At 40.6% G+C, this 20796-nt stretch overlaps 1 protein-coding gene across 1 annotated transcript in view; it reads left to right on the top strand.

The window, feature by feature from the left end:
* sez6b (seizure related 6 homolog b) overlaps positions 1–20796 on the top strand; it is a 138639-nt gene that overhangs the window by 85025 nt on the left and 32818 nt on the right. Inside the window, exon 4 of the mRNA XM_028419980.1 lies at positions 6883–7072. Within this exon, the coding sequence (XP_028275781.1) occupies positions 6883–7072 (190 nt within the window). The remainder of the gene's footprint in view (positions 1–6882; positions 7073–20796) is intronic.

Raw genomic sequence — 20796 nt, 5'->3', positions numbered from 1 at the left:
AACAAAAGTGTTGCGTTTATATTTTTGTTGAGTGTATGTTGAGTCAGCTAGGGGCCCCTCCCAGTGTCCCATCGGCATAAACTAGCTTCCAATAAAAAGAATAAATTCCACTATAAAAATACATTGTTTTATTTGTACTGAAATCACAAAACACTGCACTGCTCACTGTTTTTACTAAGACAATGCATGCTTGCAGCTGAAACTCAGACCTCACCCCGTGACAAGAAACTCTATTTTCTGATTGGTCGATAGGTCGCTAATTCCAGACAGCCGTACCAGTACACATTAGGCTGCCTTTGACTCATTTATAGGATACTCTATAGAAATTTCTTTGAAGTTAATAATTTTTTCCGTCTGAGAAATGCCATGTGTGTGCGTGTGTCTCACACTCAATGCAGGTTTGCTTGCTAACTCAAAGACAATGTAGCGTTAGTGCAGTGGGATGCTAAGTAAAGCTAGTGTGTAGGGGTGTAGATCAGTAATCTTTATTGTATGCTCCTAGAACAGAAACTCATCCAAATGCCAAAGTTTTGGCAGTGCACCATTTCTCTATAAACTGAAGCAGGCAAGATTTACAAAGTTTTACTAGCTTTAATTCACAGACATGCTGGATCAAAGCCAACCTTCCAAAGTGCAACAACTTCTCTTGTGTGTGCCGGGCAGCAGTCAGTTCTGAGATGGTGTTCTCCAAACATGACACCTGACACTTATTCCACCTCTGACTTTGAGGACTGTTGGAAGTCATATTTATGCAGAAATATAAACAATTCCTACGGGTTCATCACAAACTTTTAAGCACCGCTGTATCTGTGATGTGGTCCTAGCCATGTTTATTAGATAATAGTGGCAGTTATAAAGCAGTAGGTGTTTTGAAAGTAAAACTCTGGTCCGTGAGACAGTTCAGACAGTTAGTGAAGAGCGGAAGCACTGGATTTTCATCAGCTATGGCCTTCACTGACAGCCTCGGAGACGCCTCAGTCTGTCTCTGTTCCCTCTCCACCGTGACCCACTTCTCCTGCTGGAACAGATGTTCCCTCGACTCCCATCATTTACTCACCTCCCTCTTAATTACTGCCGTTAATTAGCGCGCGCACACACACTTCCCTACAGGAACACACGGTACAATATTTCCATTTTAACCTAGGTACTTGAATGTATAAAACACTCCTTGATACATTTAATAGAAAGGCTCAATAATGTATAGTGTTGCAATTACAGCTGTTTTATGGAGGCAACCAATTACAGCTAAATACTGGTTCTTTGCACAAAATAACATCAACACAGAGACTCACTGGAGAACAGGAGACTATATAACACAGACATACAACATTCAACTTGATTTTTCATAACACTCGATCTCCTCCTCATTTCTTCCCGTCTTCTCCTTTGTGCTGCTGCGTTTGTTTTCAGCCACACACACGCACACACACACATATAGACTTTGATCCATTAGTCAACGCTATATCCCAGGGTTCCATCTGTCCCTGTTTTGCTCTCATCCTCCATGCTGTCCCCCAAAGTTGTCAGCTTATATTTAATGAGGGAGTGTCAGATGAATTATTCAGCTGTCATTTGTTGCTTTTATAAAGTAAATGGATGTCAGAGAGGCTTTTCTCTTTACACCACAGCGCTCAGCGCTCTCTATTCTCTGCCGTGAAACGCGGCTGCATTTTTTCCACTACTAGGATTTCAGATATTCAGTATATAGACGTGTAAGTAATATGATGGAATATCGTACAGAGTGCAGGAGTGAGTGAAGTAAATGTGGTGTGTGCTTTTTATCATTTGTGTGCCACTAAAACACCGGAGGCGACAGATTTTTTATCTCAGTTTAGCCGTATCCGTTGTATTTGCAGTTCTGATGTCAATTTCCAAGTTAGCTGACCTTAAGGAACAGTTTCATTTCAAAGGCAACATAAACCTGAATAGATTTAACAAGCAGCACATAGTGGAGACAGAATGCCTTCCCCACAGCATTCACTCGAGGCAAAGAAAGCACAAAGCACATGATAGAAAATGATGCAGCATTTCAAGTGTTGTTTACCATCTAATCAGAGAAACGTGTTAGTGAGTGCTGAGCTTCCACTACTCACTGAACTCCGTTTTCTTCAAACTGTTCCACATATTATCAGCCTATCAGAGATTTATCTGTTTTAGCCTACATATTGGTGCGCACTCTGAAATCTTAAAAATAAGATGATTATCACATCTGCTTATCATGTTAACGCGCTAGCTAGCCAGCTGTGCACATATGTATACGTAAATAGAGAATAATGGCTGATATGGATATATGTTATTCCCCAAAATGTCTTATTAGCATACATTTTAGGTTGGTTGTGTAGACTTTTATTCATGTTTACTAGCGATGAACCAATCTGATATTAATATTGGATATTGACCATGATATTGACCAAACAGTCAGACCAGGCATCGTATAATGGAACCCATTGAGGGGATGCAGATCTATTTATTTTTGATGTCTATGTTTAGACCAACATTGACTGAGTGAACCAAAGAGTCAGTTGTACGGAGGTGTCTCATGCTTTCTGTGCCAACAAGTTGGACAACTACTTGCAAACCCTGGAAAGGACACAGTATCAAGTCAGTAACAGTATCGGCTAATGTGCAAAGCCCAGATGTTGGTCCATTCCTACCAGACACAGCTTTTCCATTAGAATGTTGATATTTCCCACTACTCCTGCCTGTAAAAGGGGTGAGGCTAATAGATCTGAAGGAAGTAGAAGTGACAATCTTAACAGATATCAACAGTGCTGTCAGCTCCAGTCAGTTCAGTGTTTATGCTGCAATCTAAGCTTAACCAGAACGGTCATCCTCCACTGCTGATTCTTTCAGTACATGAACATCAAGACCTTGTTGACACGTTTCACGTTCAGACGTCTAAATTTGTTTACTGCAGCTGTTGATTTAGATCTGATTATACTGGTACACATTATGTCGTCATAGTGTAATAAGTGTTTTTTTTTTCCCAGACATGGCCTCATGACTATGTTTGTGAGGTACGCTTACACAGAAGCTGGACTGGTGCCAAGGCAAATTGGATTACGTCTCCCAATGTTCCCTCAAGTGTTTTATTATCCCTGTGCTGAAGGCATAATGTGATTACTTGGTGATGCCCTTTGTTCAGCGTACTATTATCCTGATGGTGTGTCCATGAGTTCATTAACGGCACATTATGACTTGTTATACACAAGCATGCTGCAGAGGCTGCCTCGCTCATACAGCATGAGTCATTCATGGTGCGGTGGTCTAAATTAGCTCCCGCTACACTTGGGCCCCAAGTAAAGTTTCAGCCTAAATAAGTGCTCTTGCCTAATGGACTGCATGTGCAGATTTTATTTTTTTTTTACTGATATCAGTATTCAATTCCTCCCTCATTTTAAAATGACTGCACACCAGTGGCATGAGTCACCATTTGTGAAATGAAGATAACTGTGTTGTGGTAATAGCATGCTATGATTATACTCAAAACCAACTAAGCTAAAAAACAATTTCAACAAGTAACAGCTATGCCATTGACCCCTATGTATTGTGGTCTGGAGATGTTTACTAAAGTCAACATGCTAATAAGTTAGCTGTGGCCCTTACATGTAATACCAGTTTGTATTAAGATGTTCTTGTCTGCCCTCAACAACAAAAGAAGTAACATCAGAGTTACCGGTGTTTGTGTCTAGTATTTTAAAGTCATTCAGCAACATAATGATCTGTTTGATACACTACATAATACTTGCTGTAGGGCTCACAGCCAGAGGCTGACAGTGTGGCGTTGGGCAAGGAATTTCCAGCAAAATATACGTAAACCGCTTGCTAACCAGCCCACTTTCCTTTCTGGATAAATTAGACTATCCGGATCAGCGGTTTAAACGCTGCTGCACCTTGGTTTTCCCAGAGATTGAGTGACTAGTACAGGTTTACTGCAAATACTCTGCTGCAAGACTCAGACAGAAGAGAACGATGTATTAACTTTATAGCATGTTAACTTAACATGAGGTGGATTTTTCTTTTATTCTGCAGCCGGTTCTGGGTGTTTATGGGTGTGTTGACTCCTCACCATGGTAGCTGAAAATGACAATCACAGAAGGAAACAGTTTTCCTTGTAGCGTGTTTATTGCTCTGAATGTGTGTGTGGTAAGACAAACCATGATCCTTACCTAACCCCTTACCATGTTTTTAACACCTAACCTTAACCAGTAGTTTTTAATGCCTAACTCCAACCACAAGGAAAAGCAAAAAAATACTTGTGGTGTCAGGGGTACTCATAGCCTGGACTCCTGCATGAGGGTCCACCACGTTGCCTGTAGCAGTTAGCTTCACAGTGACTGACTGACTTAATTGCTTACATCCGCAGGTTTTAAGTTACATTTCCACACTAGTGAAGCAGTGGATTATGTTTTTATTTGTATGATGATTTCTTACTACGATGTTTTAATTACCTTCTAAGTTCGGAAATACAAATATGTATAATTATAGCACTGCTTCAGAGGTATTTACGACAAACAGTAGTATCCCACAAGGAAATGTGCTGCAGCTTGCTCCTTTAAGTCTTTCTTATTCTACCTATTTACATCGTAAGTAGGTCAACATGCTTCACTTCACAGCGTTGTTTCATCCTAAGAACGGTTTCAAGTCCAGGTTTGATGTTCTGCTAACATGAACATGCTGTTAACTGACACTTGTGTCCTGTCAGTGGGAACACCTCCTCATAGACTCCCACAGCTGCTTTTCTCAGGAGAGCTGCGGATTCATCTCCCAGCTAGGTGAGACAAGATAAGATGATCTGTGGAGGGCCACGTGAAGACGTCTCCTTCCTTTTAACAGCTGAATAAAGATATACCCGCTGTGATAAAAAGCTGATAAAAGACACATTTCTTGCCAGACATGCTGTCAGCATAAGAGACAAGCTGACAATTATCAGGCTTATCTTCTGCGTAATCAGTCCAGCTCTACGTTGTCCTTTTGACTTTCCCCATGTTTTTTTACTTTTGATTTGTGCAAAACAGACCAGTTGTCCAGTGCAGTGATAAAATGTCATAAGTACACTTGTCACAGACAACTTTGCAGGTGGAGGTCACTGACCCAGTCTGTCAGGTCCTTCACTTCACTAGTGCGAGATTTATTTATTTTTTTTTATTTCACTAGGAAATTCAGTTTAAGTGCAAACAAGCCCTTGAACTGTGCGAATAATAACCCCCTCCATCACTGATTGCAAGTGCAAATAGCTTCAGATGTAGAATTAATCTTTGAAGGCTGGGACTCCTGTGCCCTGAAGTGCTTTCATAATAGGAGCATTTTATTATCTGATCTGAAATTGGAAAACTCTCTGACAGTGCACACTGTGGCAACATCAATGGCTGACTCCCTGAATGGATAAAGCCTTTATGGCACTTTTGAAATTATCCAGAATAATGCGGGAAACCGGTGTTGCAGAGTGTTAGTGATTTAGGTGCAATTTTGATGTGAATGCCGTGACTGCAAATACATATTATGTAAATAGCTGGATTTACATGCGGTTTACATTTGCATGAGTGAGACAGGCAGAAAGAGGTTGTTCCTGACTAGCATTCACACAGTTCTCACACAGCTGCACCAGTACCTCCTCGTCCTTCGTGGTGGTCCGGGTGGAGTCCATCTGATGTCAGAAAAATCCTTTAACAGTGATTTAGTTGTGAATACAGTAAAGCTGCTGCCTCTGAAATGCTGCCACGTCATAGCCCACCCTGGGTGCCTGGCCTGGTTTCTCCTCCTGAGAAGTGATTTAGAGGCGCTACTCATCCACCAGAGAGCCTCCTTTTGACAGGACCTTTGCTGATTTGCAGCCTCTGTTCTTTATCTAGCAATGTCAATGCCTGTGATTAAATTGTGTTTCTTCCTCTCAGTTTTCTGATGGTGTGGAAAACAATTTGACATGTTCATTTAGTTCTGATGCCATTTCCTCTCCCGCTATCAAGGCTACTTGGGGGGTGATGCTGCTACTGAAGTTGCAAAGCTCATATTACATTGCTACAAACTGTATACAGAATCTAAAATATTTATTCCTTACCTTGTAACTTCCTTTGTTTCTAAATGTTTAATAAATACTGTACCTCTCTTACACATCATAGTCGGCTTTATATAGCACTTTTCTTAATGCAGTGCATTATACACTGCTTCACATTTATCCATTTGCACACACACAGTCACTCAGACACTGATGGTTCGACCACTGGGAGCAACTCAAGGTTCCATGTCTTTCTCAAGGACACATCAGCATGCAGCCATGAGCTACAACTGTCCAACATGTATTTAAAAATACAGAGAGTAAAAGCCACTTGAGACGAAACCTAGCCCTAGACCTAGGGAGAAAAAACCTCTGTCTCTCTCTGTGTTGCATGTATGAAGCTGAAAGTAGCATTTTGTCAGTTTTCAGACAGACTTCAAAGGATGTGGTGAGAATACATGCTGTGAGTTGGTATTCCTTTTCAGGAGGCGAGTCATATAAGTTAGGAGGTTCTTTTTGAGCTCAAGCAAGTGTTTTAAACCTAAACCTAAAACGTTCTTAAACCTAAGCAAGCCTAAAGTGAAGGTAAACAGAAACTTAAGTGCTGGACACCAGGCTACGAAACCTGGGTTCTAGCATCTTGCAACCCGTTATTTACTTTGTAGTGGTCTTTAGGCAATGAAAGTTCTACTAATTGCTTCATTGCCATTTTGTAAACAAAATTTTCTTGAATTTGTTTTGTTGCAAATCAAATGTGACAATTGTAACACCCTCACCTTGCATTGGACAGTTTTTGTGCTTGTTTCTGGCTCTAAGATCCCAGAATATTGATTAGCAGTTGCTGTGTGCCATGTGATACACAAATGGTCTTCTCTGTTTTTTATTAGGTGATGAATGTGAATCTCTCCGAGGGAGACAAGGTGGCGTTTGAAGATGTGGGCCACAGGGAGAACACGATGCTGGCCAACGAGTCCATTCTGATGAGAGGGCTGGTGGTGCGAAGTCACAGCAATCAGATCTCCATCCGCTTCCACAGCCCGAGGTCTCAGGCTGGATCAGTGTTGCTCAGATACCAAGGTAGGTCTGAGTCACACAGGTCCCAGCTGCATTGTGCACTACTATTTAAATGACATGCGTACATGGAAAGCCTAAGGCAGGGAACCTGAGGGGTACAGGATGTGGCAAAGCATTATGCTTAATGTTTGATTATATGCTCAGATACTAAAGAACTTAGTAGCTAACCGCAGTGATCAAACAGCCAATGAATGTTAAAATTATTACCGTTTTATTAATTAAATGAAGCAGCAGTAATTTGTTCAGTTACCTTCTAAAAGCAGAATATGTGGGAGACTCACTCACCTGTGTTGCTACATCAGGATTAGCTTAGCATCCATTTAGCTTTAAAGCGCTATGCACCACACTCAGATTTTTATTTGCCGAAATTTTTGAAAACCATGTATCATATCTTCAGGATAATGGGACATTAAAGGGGCTTTATGCATCTCTGACATGGAGTGTAATTAAAGAGCCAACATTTTGTTCATATGAATTTTAAACAGGAGTAGTACGTGTATAGATGATGGCAATTCCTCCTGACTAGCTGCCGAGCTTATTTGCTTGGTTCACATTGCCATTTGCACATCTTTACCTACGATAAAACAAATGAAGTTAGTTCCTACTCCTGCCCTGCAGTGCTGTAGTTTAAACACTTGCATTGGTTCATAATATGTCATCATTAGCCAACCATAAAGTTCCTAGTCATAACATTAGTGAGCAAGCAAGCTAAGCTTAACCAGGTGGCTACAGTGCATCATTTTGCCATTTTTTACCAATTGTGACACCAACTAATGTGTAAACAACAAGCTAGCCAGCTTAGCAACCAGGGTTTGGATGAATTTGATTCTGTTACATTTGTTGGCAAGTAAGCCGCAGTAAAGCGTTCAGCCTTACTTCTGAGTCCTCTAAGCAACAAGCTGTTAAAGGTGAATAAGAAACGGTAGAATTATAGTCATTTCACACATTGGTGATAAGAAGTGACCAATACATTTTTATAATTTAATAAATAAAAAAATAAAAATACACGTGGAACCTTTCAGTTCATGAAATTACCATGTTGGATCTCTAGATTGACTGGACATTCATTCAGATGTTAACTGTTTCAGTCATTCATTAGTGGCTGATGGGGTACACATATGTTACAGGGCCACCCTGCACACCTCTCATTACAGCCCCCTCCACAGCCCCGGGCTCCTCTGTGTCTGCTGTATTGTTAATTTCATTAAGGTCTGTTCACGTCTCGGTTTTTGACAGGTTGATTAGTCGTTTAGTTGGACTGCTGTTCTGCTTGTGGTGGGCGATAACTGACCTTCATCTGGCACCACCATCAATCATCAAAAATCAAACGTTTTAGTAAGAGCAAACAGAAAGTGAACCAGGCCACCATCTTTAATAAAAGGGCATTATTGGCAAGTATATTGATGTCTTGTTTGAACTCCAGGAGATAAAAAAGAAGAAAAAAAAGTAGGTTGAGTGCTTTTTCTGTGTATGAATTGATTTTAAAAGTGAGAATCAAGACTAAACAACTTAATCCTCCCACCCTCACAATGCTGATAGTGTTCTCCCCAACCTTATCTCTTTCTTTCAGATATTGGTTTATTAAGTTTTCTCTTCTCCTGTGAGACAATCTATTCTTTGTTCAGCCTGCTAGAAGCTGGATCAGCAAGAAAGCCCCCAGCCTATAGGCCCATATAACCATCCCTAACCCTGCTGAATTGACAGAGACAAACAGTAGTGCAGCACAGCCTTTGCAGGGCCTTGCAGAGTTAGAAAACTTTTGGAAGATATAGCTGTAAAGCATAGTTATTGCTGGTTTCTTGGCTTTGCATCCTTCTCTTCTTGCATTTGCCACACCTTAAGATAAAACTCTCCACAGATATACACAGCAAATACATACATTCTGTGCTTCCACCGTTCCATCCATTCTCTCCCACGTTGTTTTGTCTGAAATGCTGAAGAAAAAAAATGCTGCTGATCAATACATTCACTGTTTCTGGATTGCTGTGGCTTGAGCTTGTGAAGGGGAGAGCATGTGCTGGCTGAGATAGGATTCAACACATTGAGTTGCTGGTGCCACTTATTGTTCTCAGGCAAAGAAAAGAAAGTGTGGGCCAGGCAGCCGAGGAGGAAAATGACTGACAACCGCTGTGGATATATTGTATGATTGCATTGAACATGCTCACCTCAGTTTGAAATATGGCAATTCTGCCATGCATACAACCCATTTAAAGAAATGATATCCACATCCAACAGACATGGCTGTGAAGAGCCAGAATAAATGCAGACTGCATAAAAAAAATCAGTGTGTGAGGATATTTAAATTAAACATTCTCTGACCAAAAATATTATTTCCTAGCCAAAACCCTCTATGTTTTTTCATGGTCTATATTTTATGTAAGTGTAACAAGAGAGAATGATTGACAGGTGCTCCAGACTTTATTTATTTAGGCATCAACCCTACTTGATCGGGTTTTGTTTCATCTTATTAACTTACTCCTGATCAAAATCAAAGGGGAGAGAAAAACGTATTCAAATGTTGCTCTGGTAGATCGAAACCAGGTTGTAAGCAGAGCTTCAAAATGTTAAGAGAAAAAAAGAAAGGAGCAAATGACTTTTAGTAGGCAGAAACTGAAAGAGGCTGTTCAGCAGCTGATCAAGTGGTACCACAGGCTTTAAAAGTCAAAAACAGAACTCATTAGTGAGTAGCCCACCGTTGTTGTTAATCACTGGAACTGATGTTTATTTTTATAAACCTCCCTTGCCATCCATCCCCAAATGTTCTCAATTTGATTTGGATTAGGGGAACAACGCAGCATGGTTTAAAAGAGCGACAATATTCTCTGGAAAGAATTCCCTGGTCGGGCGGGCATTGTGAGTTGTCTTTCAACATGACAATGTTGAAAGACCTAGTCACAGGCGAGGGCCCTCTGTCAAGAGGAAATGCTCCTCTGCAACATCTCACCATATAGCCAGCTGCTGTTTGATGCCCCTCTACACATCCTGAAGCTGCATTGTTCCACTGAAGGAAAAAGTTCCCCAGATCAAGATGGCTCCTCCTCCTCTGTGCCTCACAGAAAACATCTCCAGTAGGATCTCCTTGTTTGTCCCATTTTTGGTGCTCCCTTGCAAAGTCCAAATGGGCAGGTTTGTGATGTGGGAGGAGCCGTGGTCTTTGAAGACGCCTTCTGTTCTTGAAGCCCGTTTCTGGCAGATGCCATCTTATGGTTACTGGGCTGCAGTCAGCATCAGTGACGGCCTTAGTTCAGGTCGAAGATCTGCCTGAATGCTCCACCTGATGGATTAGCTATTACACAAAGTCAAGTGCTGCTGATGAGTAATGGTGGAGTCTACACACTCCGTTTAAATACTTCTCTTTGATGTAATAGATGAAGGTAAATTAAAATTAAACTAAGGTAGTAACTTAACATCAATTCATGGAGAAATTGCAGTGTGATTGCTGCTCCTGCCTTCTCCTGCAGTCTTTGGTCTGATGTTTGTCTGTTTAACAGCAGCTTCAAAAGCCAGAGCTGAAAACCTGGCTGCTGCCCGGCCTGTGCAATCTCTGCTGTACATGTATTATAATACTGGGATGAACCGTAAAAACTTTTTTTTTGCGCCCTCAAAAATGTACTTTTTGCGTAACTGCTTTAGCATTGACTGGATTGGAAAAGTTTACTGCACTAAAAGCGAAGTGATGTGATGAAAGGTGCACAGGGAGGAGAGCTGCAGTCAGATCATACTGTCTGTTGGCTCATCAGTGTTGTTTGTACAGCTCAATTTTTGCCGGAATATCTTGAGCTCCAGTGATGTGTAACACTCTGTGGCTGCACAGATTTATCTGTTTCTTCAACGTGTAAAAGTAGACTCAGAGAACCTGATGAGAATAAAACTCTCCCTCTCACACTTCACTTTCTGTATCTGATGCTCATATTCAATTTGAGCACAAAGCGATTGACTGCTTCAAATTAAAATTGCTGCAGTCAATAGCTCCTTTATGGAATACAATACAATGGATGCAGACGATGTAAGGTGAATTTAAGAGCTGCATCTCATCACTTGACTGAAAGCACTCAGTAATCTCCCATTTGACTCTTGCATCACAGAAGCAGTGCTGGGATATTGAATTAAATGCATCACATTGAATGGAGCTAGCCCGCTTCTTAGATAATTATAAACCATTGACATGCTAACAAATTAATTTAGAATGGGCATGTATCAAATACTCTTTTGGTTATTATGAAGATGTAATAGCAACAGGATTTTTTTTTCCATTAATTAATTATGAGGGGAAGTCAAATTGATTTTTCCTGCATTAAATTACTGCCATATCAGAAATGAGCCTGAATAACAGCACTCACAAATAGGTTAGGCGTTCAGCTGAGTCTGTCAAGCATAAAAAAGACATGGGGTGGCCTGTTCAGTGGCAAATTACAGCGTTGAGCAGCAAGATGGAAGAAAACACAAGTGATTATATGACTGTGTGAAATTTTCTGTTCTTTCTTCTTACAGTTAACAATGTTTTGACTTAATGACTGAATGAATGAGTGCTCTTTCATTCATTTTTAAACTTAAACACATTCAGACACAGCTCTTACACTTGTGAATGTTCTTTTATTGATATTAGGAGAGAAAAAAAAGTCTTCAACACAAAGCCTGTATTTACCCCTACTGGGTTAGTTAGCTGGATGTGTAAAACAGAGTGGAGAGACAAGAGACTGGGCCCTGGCCAACTTTGATTGTTCAGGATAAAGTCTCCAATCAGACTGCGCACATAAAGGATGCGATCAATCTGTAATAAATAACCACACAAAGACAATATTGAAGCTCATTGTGTTCTTCTTTTATCCGTGCTGCTCTTTCTGCACGGTTGTTATCCCTGAAACTGATTACTAGCTGAACGACACACACCCCCAAATTGACCCTTATATCAATATCATTTCAGTCAGCCTTGAACCACAGTACAGGCACACACATTCGGAAACTGTGTCTGAGTGTCACCAAGTCTCACTTTGAAATGGAGCTCTTTTTAATCTTTAATTAGTTGGTTGGAAACAGTGAGACAACAGGTGACAGCAGTCCAGAAGCTGCCTATTTATATTTTCTACAAACACAACGTTCATGACAGGAGGACAATTTCAATAGAAACTCACTATTAGCAATGCAACCACATTACAGTTCAAAGAAATAGAGTAAGCTTCATGCCTAAATAGACAAACCACTGTGTGTCTTTTGGATGAGGTTCTGAACTCCTTTCTTTTACTGTCTCATTGTCTCATAAGCTAAGACACCAGATTTATAACCAATCTCTGACTAAAAATCAACATATTTCAATTTCAGCCACTGCATATAAATTGAATGTAAGTTAATTTTACTGCTTATGATAATAAATTATATAATAATTTACTTCTGGATGATATAATATTTAAAACTGTACACATAGACTCTGCGATTCAAAGCCCACCCCCATCAGACATGGCCGAGGTTATGACATTGTGTGAAATTGAATCTCATCACTGAAGGAAATTTCCCACCCACAGTGTCCTGTCCTGCACCAGCCTGTCACGCCCAATTATTCTCAATGAGCTCTGATGAGCGAGGCGTAAATGAATCCTCTCTGTCAGTTTCTTTATTGATGTCTGGGCACGGAGGAAGATGTATCTATTTTTCATCAGTCCATGTAAAATGCAAGACTGGTAATAGACCATTTGTCTCTGTTAGCAAAAGGAAATTTCACAGCACTATAAATATAGCACATCTGCAGGGCAGCACAGTAGACTGAAGGTGTACAACCTTATTTAAGAGACTGCGACTGGAAACTGGGGCAGTGTCGGTGGATAGCAGCTTAGACTTTCACTCGGTGTTATGAGAACTTTTAAATGCTTTAAACAGGTAAAAGTCTGCTAGCAGATAGCTGGAGGTTCCTTGATTATTTCTTCAAACCGGAGTAAGAAGATATGTTTTATTTCTGTATGATAAGACCAACTTACTTTGCTTTAGTGATTAGCAATGCTTGTCCATAAAGTTTGGGAGCTCTCAGACCTCAGAACACCTTTAAAAAATAGAAAATGTAAAAAAAAAACACCCAGATTTAGAGTTCATGTACTAACTTGTTCAGGAGTGTTCACCAGTTTCCTTCAACTATCTTTTCGCATTGAACCTAGTAGCAATTCCTTTGCTGTTGTGTTGACTTGACTTTAAATTAAAAAATAAAGTTCTTTCCTTTAATTGAGTGGAATGGGTAAATGCAGTAATCACTAGGAAAATGACAGTAGTGGTTGTTTTATTTATATATATATTTATAAATGCACACTGTACATTGCATTTGCCTTGTACGTGTTCTGTAGTGTATTTTATTTATATATTGCACATAGTATATCTATCTATCTGTCTGTCTGTCTGTCTGTCTGTCTATCTATCTGTCTTTTTACCTCATAAAAAGTCTTTTCTTACACTGACCAAGTACACACATCCACCCTAGTAGAAGGGCTTTCCCCACAGGATCCAGCTTCCACCCTGCAAGGGCTCACTTCCTCTGTGAACCAGTCCACCATCATGGTGAAAATTTCCAGTCCTTAGAATGGACCGCTGCATCTGCCACCTGCATGTCGTATGTGTTCAGAAAACAAAACACAAACATTCGCAGTGTTCATGAAACCTAGTTAGTACATTACACACCAACACAGACCCTGCAGCATCAGCTGAGCTGCAGTAGGTAGTGATGACCCTAAGGTCAGGAACAAATGTAAAAAATAATAATAATAATAATACTGTGCTGTTCTAGTTTTGTCTTGTTCTGTGTTTTGTCTTGCGGTGGTTCTGAGGAGAGAGCTCCTGTAAAGTGACTTATTTTTAGCAGCTTTTAATTTGCTGCAGTGTTCTCGCTCCTGCTGTGTTGAAGTGGCTCTCATTGTAATGTAGTTATTAGTGAAATGTTGATAAGACCAAAATTGTCTAACTTCACTTTCCCTTTCTCTCCTCACCTCCTCACAGACACAATTCTCTCTCAGTCAGCAGCAACAAATTAGTTCCAGTAGCCATTTGGACAAATTTCCATTTTTCACATCCAATTTGTAGGAACATGCTTAAATATAACCTGAGGTTACCCTACTGGTTTATAGGAAAGCATTGTGCTTTGTATTAAAACAGACCATTTCATATTAAATTAATTTTACAAGAAAAAAATGTCCCACCTTAGTAGATCTAGTTGTCCACTTGACAGACAAGCATCTTGCGTGACAGCTCTGGGCCTCAGGAGGGTCTGTGGTTGCGTTGTAACATGTGACTGGTTGCTAGTCATCCAGTAGATTGCCTCAAGATGGATGACATTGAAGCTCTGAAAATATAATGTATATGTGACATATGGAAAAGTCTATGAAACTAATCCAAGCCAGGGATTCCTCTACAGGAGTTATTTATTTATAATTTCATATTATCCACGTTAAGAAAATATGCATTTATTATATTCATTCAACTTATAATGGAATAAATTCAGATTTTCTATTATTGATGGGATTTGTTAAAGGCAAATTGAACGTAGAGTGATAGGGCTGGAAATAGCAGAACTGCAGAGGTAGACACACACACACAGGAGAGGTAGGTGAGAGGATCATGAGAATCCTGGGAAATAGATCTATGACCTGAGCCATTCATTTACTTTGTATAGTACATTTTCAGATGAAAAAAGGAAGGGACCAAGCACAGGTCACAAATAAGAGAACGCAAACTGTAATGATTAAAGCAGATGAAAGATAACAGAAGTGAACAAAGAAGAACACAGGGAGCACACAAACACTCTGAGAACAGCAGGCTGCAAAAGACACAGTGCACGTAGAAGGAAAGAATACAGAACAAGGCAAAGACAGGGAACTAGCACCAATCTGTGTTTATTCACTTGTATACTAAAATAAATTAATGTCTATCATTTATCAAATCTATCATTTATAATGACATATAATTACAATTGTAAGTTAATTTGATTAAATGTCTGATCAGTTATTGTTATCTTAGTCAAATACACTGTAGGCTGTACTTCCTAGAAAGTACTGCATCAAGGCTAAAATTCCCCTGAAGGTCTCTGATAAAAATGAACTGAGTTCCACTGTCAAAGATGGATCTAAATTTCACATACTTCCTGCACTTACAGTAAGATAATACAGTAAGGTCATACTGAGGAAGTATATTGATGGATTATTGTGACTATTGATAGCACAGATCCACGAGACCCCCTACAATGATGTCATGTATGCATCATTAGGGTGTGTAGCCTTTTGGGTTACAATCTTATTCTTATCAGCTTTACAGTACATTGACTTGGGATCTGAATAAGTAGTCTCCTACCAAAAAGCAGGACTTTACCTCTGTTTTTTACATCAAAAGCTTTGTAGTTGTTCACACAGTAGGTTACTTTTACAGGTTGTGTTGGGATTCGCTCCCAGTGGTCTAGCAGTGTTTAAAATAATAATAAAAAAACGAATAATTGTCCTTCTGTCAAAAAGAGAGGCGTTATTAGTTGTTATTTGTTTGTTTTGTATTATTAAACACTCTTGTCAATATTTCATTTCCAGCTACTTTGACAGATTCACTGCAAACACAATAGTGTCCATTAGAGGCCTGGTGCTGGATGCTGCATGTAAAGGCATCAGATTGTCCTTTCTCCAGGCTATAGAACAGCTGGCCATCAGAAGAAAAGAGCTCCAGCTGCTACAGGGTGATTTACTTCTGGACAGTAGATCCAGCTTTCTGTACTCAAATTGGAAGAAAATGAGCAGGGTGATCTTGCTGTAACAACATGTCCACATCCTGCAGCCACAGACCTCGTCTATGCTGAGATTCTGCGGCAGTAGAGTGAAAATAAAATGGATTGCCGGGCTGTCGGGTGGGGGCGGGGGTTGTACTGTATGTTTGAAACCCCCTCGTTGGCTCATTGACTCTCAGAGAGTGGGGGGGAATAAAACGAGAGAGAGAGCTGCATTTTCCACTGAAACAGAGATTAGACCACAGTCTGCGAGCAATTTGTTTCTTCTCTGGTTCTCCTATATTCAGCTCATCCTGCATCATCTGTGCCCCCCCCCTGCTTTGTGTATGATCTCGATGTGGGTGTTTCTGTGCCTTCATCTTCTCTCTCCTGCTGGCTATTTATCATAGTTGATGGCCTCTTGAGGGCGGAGAGAAGAGGGGTGCAGCCCCAGTGGATTCTCCTCAGAGCAGTTACTGTAGGTCTTTTCCATCTTTCTCTTTGTTTTTTGTCAGGACTCTGACTTCTCTCCCAGCGGATTCCCGTGAAATTAGGACAGCGCGAAAAATGTCTGAAATACGCTTCCAACAGCATACGAGGAGAATGTGTTTTTGTTTAAAACTAGCTCTGATATGGTGGGAGCTCCTCCTTGAATACATCTTGTCGCATTGTTATTATTAATGTTTTTGATGTGATATCAGAGCAGAGAAATAAATCCACTGTACTGAAGGATTTTACACAACAGTCTAAAACAGATTTGTGATGGTAGAACTACATGTCACAATGCACATGTTCCTCTTCTATCGTTTCTTTTTTTTAATCATATGGTCAAATTTTAACATTGGATGGGTCACTAAAACAATTAGAAGCTACAAGTCTGCACAATACATCTATTTTTAGTGTTACAGTAATCCCCATGTTAGTTAGCTATAGCTTCATAAAAACCAGCTCCACCATGTATTTCATTAACAGCTTGACTCACTCTAGAGGCATTGATGACCCTCTGTGTGTCTGTAGTTCCACATATCTATCGGCCCCAAAATGCAACACAGAAATTTTAAACATGTCGTTTTATGTTGTATGAGAACACATTTTCATGTCATTATCAGCTTGACTTTTCTGAACAAGCTCCTGGAGGCCACACAGGAAACTAGACTTTTGGATCCTTCTGCATAGGCTTCCTTTCTCAGCCCTGTAAGTTGCCACTTGAATGTATCATTTTGAAGTTTGGAAGAACATTGTGGGAAGCTCCAATCTGAATCCACCTAACTCCTAGTTGATCCTCAGAGGAAACAGAGACAGTACCTACCTGATTGGAGATTCACAGTTTTTGACGCTTGCACATTTGCCTAAATGTTTTTTTAGCCCTGGTGGTTGAAGCTTGGTACCGTCATATAAATGACCTTGGACCAAAACATTACCATTTTTGGAGACCTTAACCCCTGTCCTTGTGTGTCCTAGTTAAAGAGGCTGAATGGCCTATTCCCTGGTTGAATGGCCCATTAGACATGCTATTGCTACACACCGATTCATAATTTGTTCAACATCACTCTAACATACTTGTTAGTGGTTGTTGTATACTTTGAATGGCAGATCTGTCCACACAGTACTCGATGGTCTCACTTACGGCATAAGTGTTGAACCTGATGAAGACTGAGTATGTCTAAATTAGATAAATAGTATTTAAAGCTACATTAAAGTGTCAAATATCTGGGAATTGCCTCTGTGAATGAGTGACCTTTTCAGACAATCAAAGCATATGTACAGTAAATGAAACATGATGCAGTCAGAAATAGCCCGGCATCTTGCCGGCAGCCTCTGTGTCACAGACATCCCCGGTGCTTCACAGCGAAGCCCGGAAACAGTGCCGCGAGATGCATTAATCTCTGCAGAGTTTGTCAGCTCCTCGCTGTAATACGAGGCCAGCGGTCAGCAGAAATAAACGCTCCGAGGGAGCAAATGAGATTAGAGATGAAGTTTGATCCGTGCCGAGCCATTCCACATCAAAGCTGCATCACAATGCCAGCGCAAAATAAATAAATTCAATTTACATCTACTAGCTACAGGGGACCATTAAACATCTCAAATTATGGCTCTTCCCCTGTGAACAGTGTGGCCACAAGGCCTGATTAGATACAGTGGAGGCCAACATTTCCTCAGAGCGGTTGTACAGAGCCGGCTTATGGCCAGTCAGGGACTCATGTGCTGCTTTAGCAGAGGAAACGGTAATATATCCTCCTGAAGCACAGGCACTGATGGCTCTGCTGAGGTTTTCATGCTCCACTGTAAAAAGTCAAAATACGAAAGACGCAGAAAAAACTATTTGAAAGGTGTTTCAGATAAGATTCTAAAATATATATATGTTCTTATGTAGTGTGCTTCTTACAGTTACATTTTTAAGGGACTATTGGTCGTGTTCCTTCTGGTGGCCAAGAACATACTAGATGCCCTAATACAAATGCAAGAAGGAAGCTGTGCATATAAGCAGGAGAAGCAGATTACATTTTTTAAGTCCTCAATTTAAATAAAAATTAATTTTTTTGGAGCTGGAATGTCCCGTATCTGATGATGCTATGTGGAATAGTTATGTGTCTGCATCAGAAATCCATTTTAAATGTGCGGCTAGAAAATACATTGTCTGCTCTGGGAAACATAATTGTTTAACAGAATTATAACTGTAAACAAATTTACAGCTACAAAAACATATTTTTAGGTGTGATTAAAGGCTGGTTAGACTGTTAGAGCGGTTCTTGTTGACAATCAGGGAAAATGACTCTCACATGCATACCTTTACCACTCGTACTGCTGTTTCTGCATGGTTCTCACTTGTTTTTTTTACCTTTATACTACCCACCATGCTTCCTGTGGGATTGCTGAACTTTTTCACTTTTTCTAGTATATAAGTAGACAATTTAGATTTGTCGTATCGTCAGTTATGACCCTGTTTTAACCTTGCTGCTTAGAGTTTGGCAATCAGAAGTGGTCCAGTGGAATATTTTCAATATATCTTCATGTATGAACAGTAAATTTGATTAATAATCACACACATCAGAAATGACAGATGGTCACATCGGCGGCAGATGGCTGGACAGCATATCTGGCCATAGGGCTCCCATAAGCTGCCTAAATTGGACAGAAGGTGGATGGTGGATAAAATGCTTCAGGACCACCGCCCACCTCCTCTTATTTTCAGTTTCACTGACAGTTAAGTGTAGGCGTTAAAGTGCGTGGTTAGGGGTAGGTAAAGATCATTCTTTGGCTTAAAACAAATTCTTCCACGTCATTAAACACATTTTATGATATGTTCCTATCACTAGAGCTACCCCACACCACTTCTAACATGCACCCCAACTAGATACAGGTGCAAGGTGCATATTTATACTGTATATGTCCATCAAACTATGGACAAAGTGTCCATGATGTCATTCGTCATCATTTGTGAAATACCATTCAAACCCACATAACCCATCAACATCTTGGTTGGCTCTGATTGTTGCCGTGACGGCCACCTAAACTAGCAACACAGGCAAAGAGGTGGGACGGTCACCCAAGCATGATGCCCCTCACCAAGCAGAAACCCACATGAAAGTGTAAAACTGCAATTCAGCCTGCAGACTCCCATGATAAAATGTCCAACTTTACAGCAGAAATAATTTTGCAATTGCAGTTTTTGACACCCCCACATGGGCTTCATTTCTCAGTCCCCAAAGCTGCTGCTTGAAAAACCCGTTCTCTTTCCTGTATGGACAGTCAGCCTTTAGTTTGTAAAGCCAGACTCTCTATGAGGCTGAACACCACACTGCAGATTAACTTGTATCCTGTTGTATAAAAGAGAAAAAGAAAGCAAAAAAAACAGAGCTTATCAATAACCTTTCATTAAAGCCTAAACATGATAAATGGCCATAAGGTCTGAGAAGACACGACAAAGTGATGTAGCATATAGCAGGCTTTTTACTGCTCCGAGGCAATTTGTCTCTGTGAAAGCTCCCTGTTAGCAGCAGTGTTATGATGCCACAATGCTACCATGATGGCTCTTTTATCTCTGTTCTTGTCTCCAGCGAGCCTGTGAGTTTCATAGTTTTTGGTTGGCCTGGATATTAATAGCCACAGCTGACCATGGTAATGACTAGCTCAGGGAGTGATAGGACACAGCTCCAGCAGCTGCTGCTATGGCAGCACGAGTCTGGGATGTTGCTCTAATGAGAAATACTATAAAGACCAACCATGCTCTTCTTATCTCTATTTCTTTGAGACACTATAGAGCAAGCGAACATCCCTCAGCACTAACAGAGCACTGGAAGCGGCTGAGGTCATAGGTTGTCATTTATTGGCCTATTTAATCTCCCTACATATTTCCTCGCCCGAGGCACACTGCTGTCCCCAACAGACAGAATCAATAGCGGCGGTACTGCCAAGCCAACAAAAACTGGGACAATTACAGCGAGATGGATCAGAGTCTTTAGCAGAAATATATTATTAATATGTTTGGCCACACTCCAAGAGGCTGCAGGAAGACGGATCAGTGGCAATAAAGAAGCCGGTTAGTTAGCTAGTCACCTGAGACCCAAAGCCTGGACATGTATTGGACACATATTGGCAGGGATCTGACAGGTCTGTGCACAGCTCACAGATGAGCAGGTTGGAACCACGAGGGGACACGGGTACAGCAAATGTCACAGTGGTGTCAGGATTTTACACTGGACGTATATGGTTTTATTTACCTTGGTTTAAACAGACAGCTTAATTAAAATCATGTGGAGTCATGGCCTGTGGGGTTTCTGTCATAAATATAAGCTCATATAAGATACTGAGAATCGCTAGGTGGGGAATATTTAAACACAGTTTAAGATTCTCAGCTGCCAAAAAGCTGGCATGAAAAGAAGCACGCAGGACTTGTGAATGTACGCACAGGGAGTGTGAAGATGTATAAACAGATCTGTGGCAAACGTCCCAGAAAACTGTGAGATTTTCAGGAAACTTCTGGCAGCGGTGAGGCCTGCCTGCTGTTTGA

The sequence above is a fragment of the Parambassis ranga genome, chromosome 13, assembly GCF_900634625.1.
Source record: "Parambassis ranga chromosome 13, fParRan2.1, whole genome shotgun sequence".
Lineage (NCBI taxonomy): Eukaryota > Metazoa > Chordata > Actinopteri > Ambassidae > Parambassis > Parambassis ranga.
The sequence above is the reverse complement of the archived record's forward strand: the minus strand, read 5'-3'. Positions and strand labels throughout refer to the sequence as shown.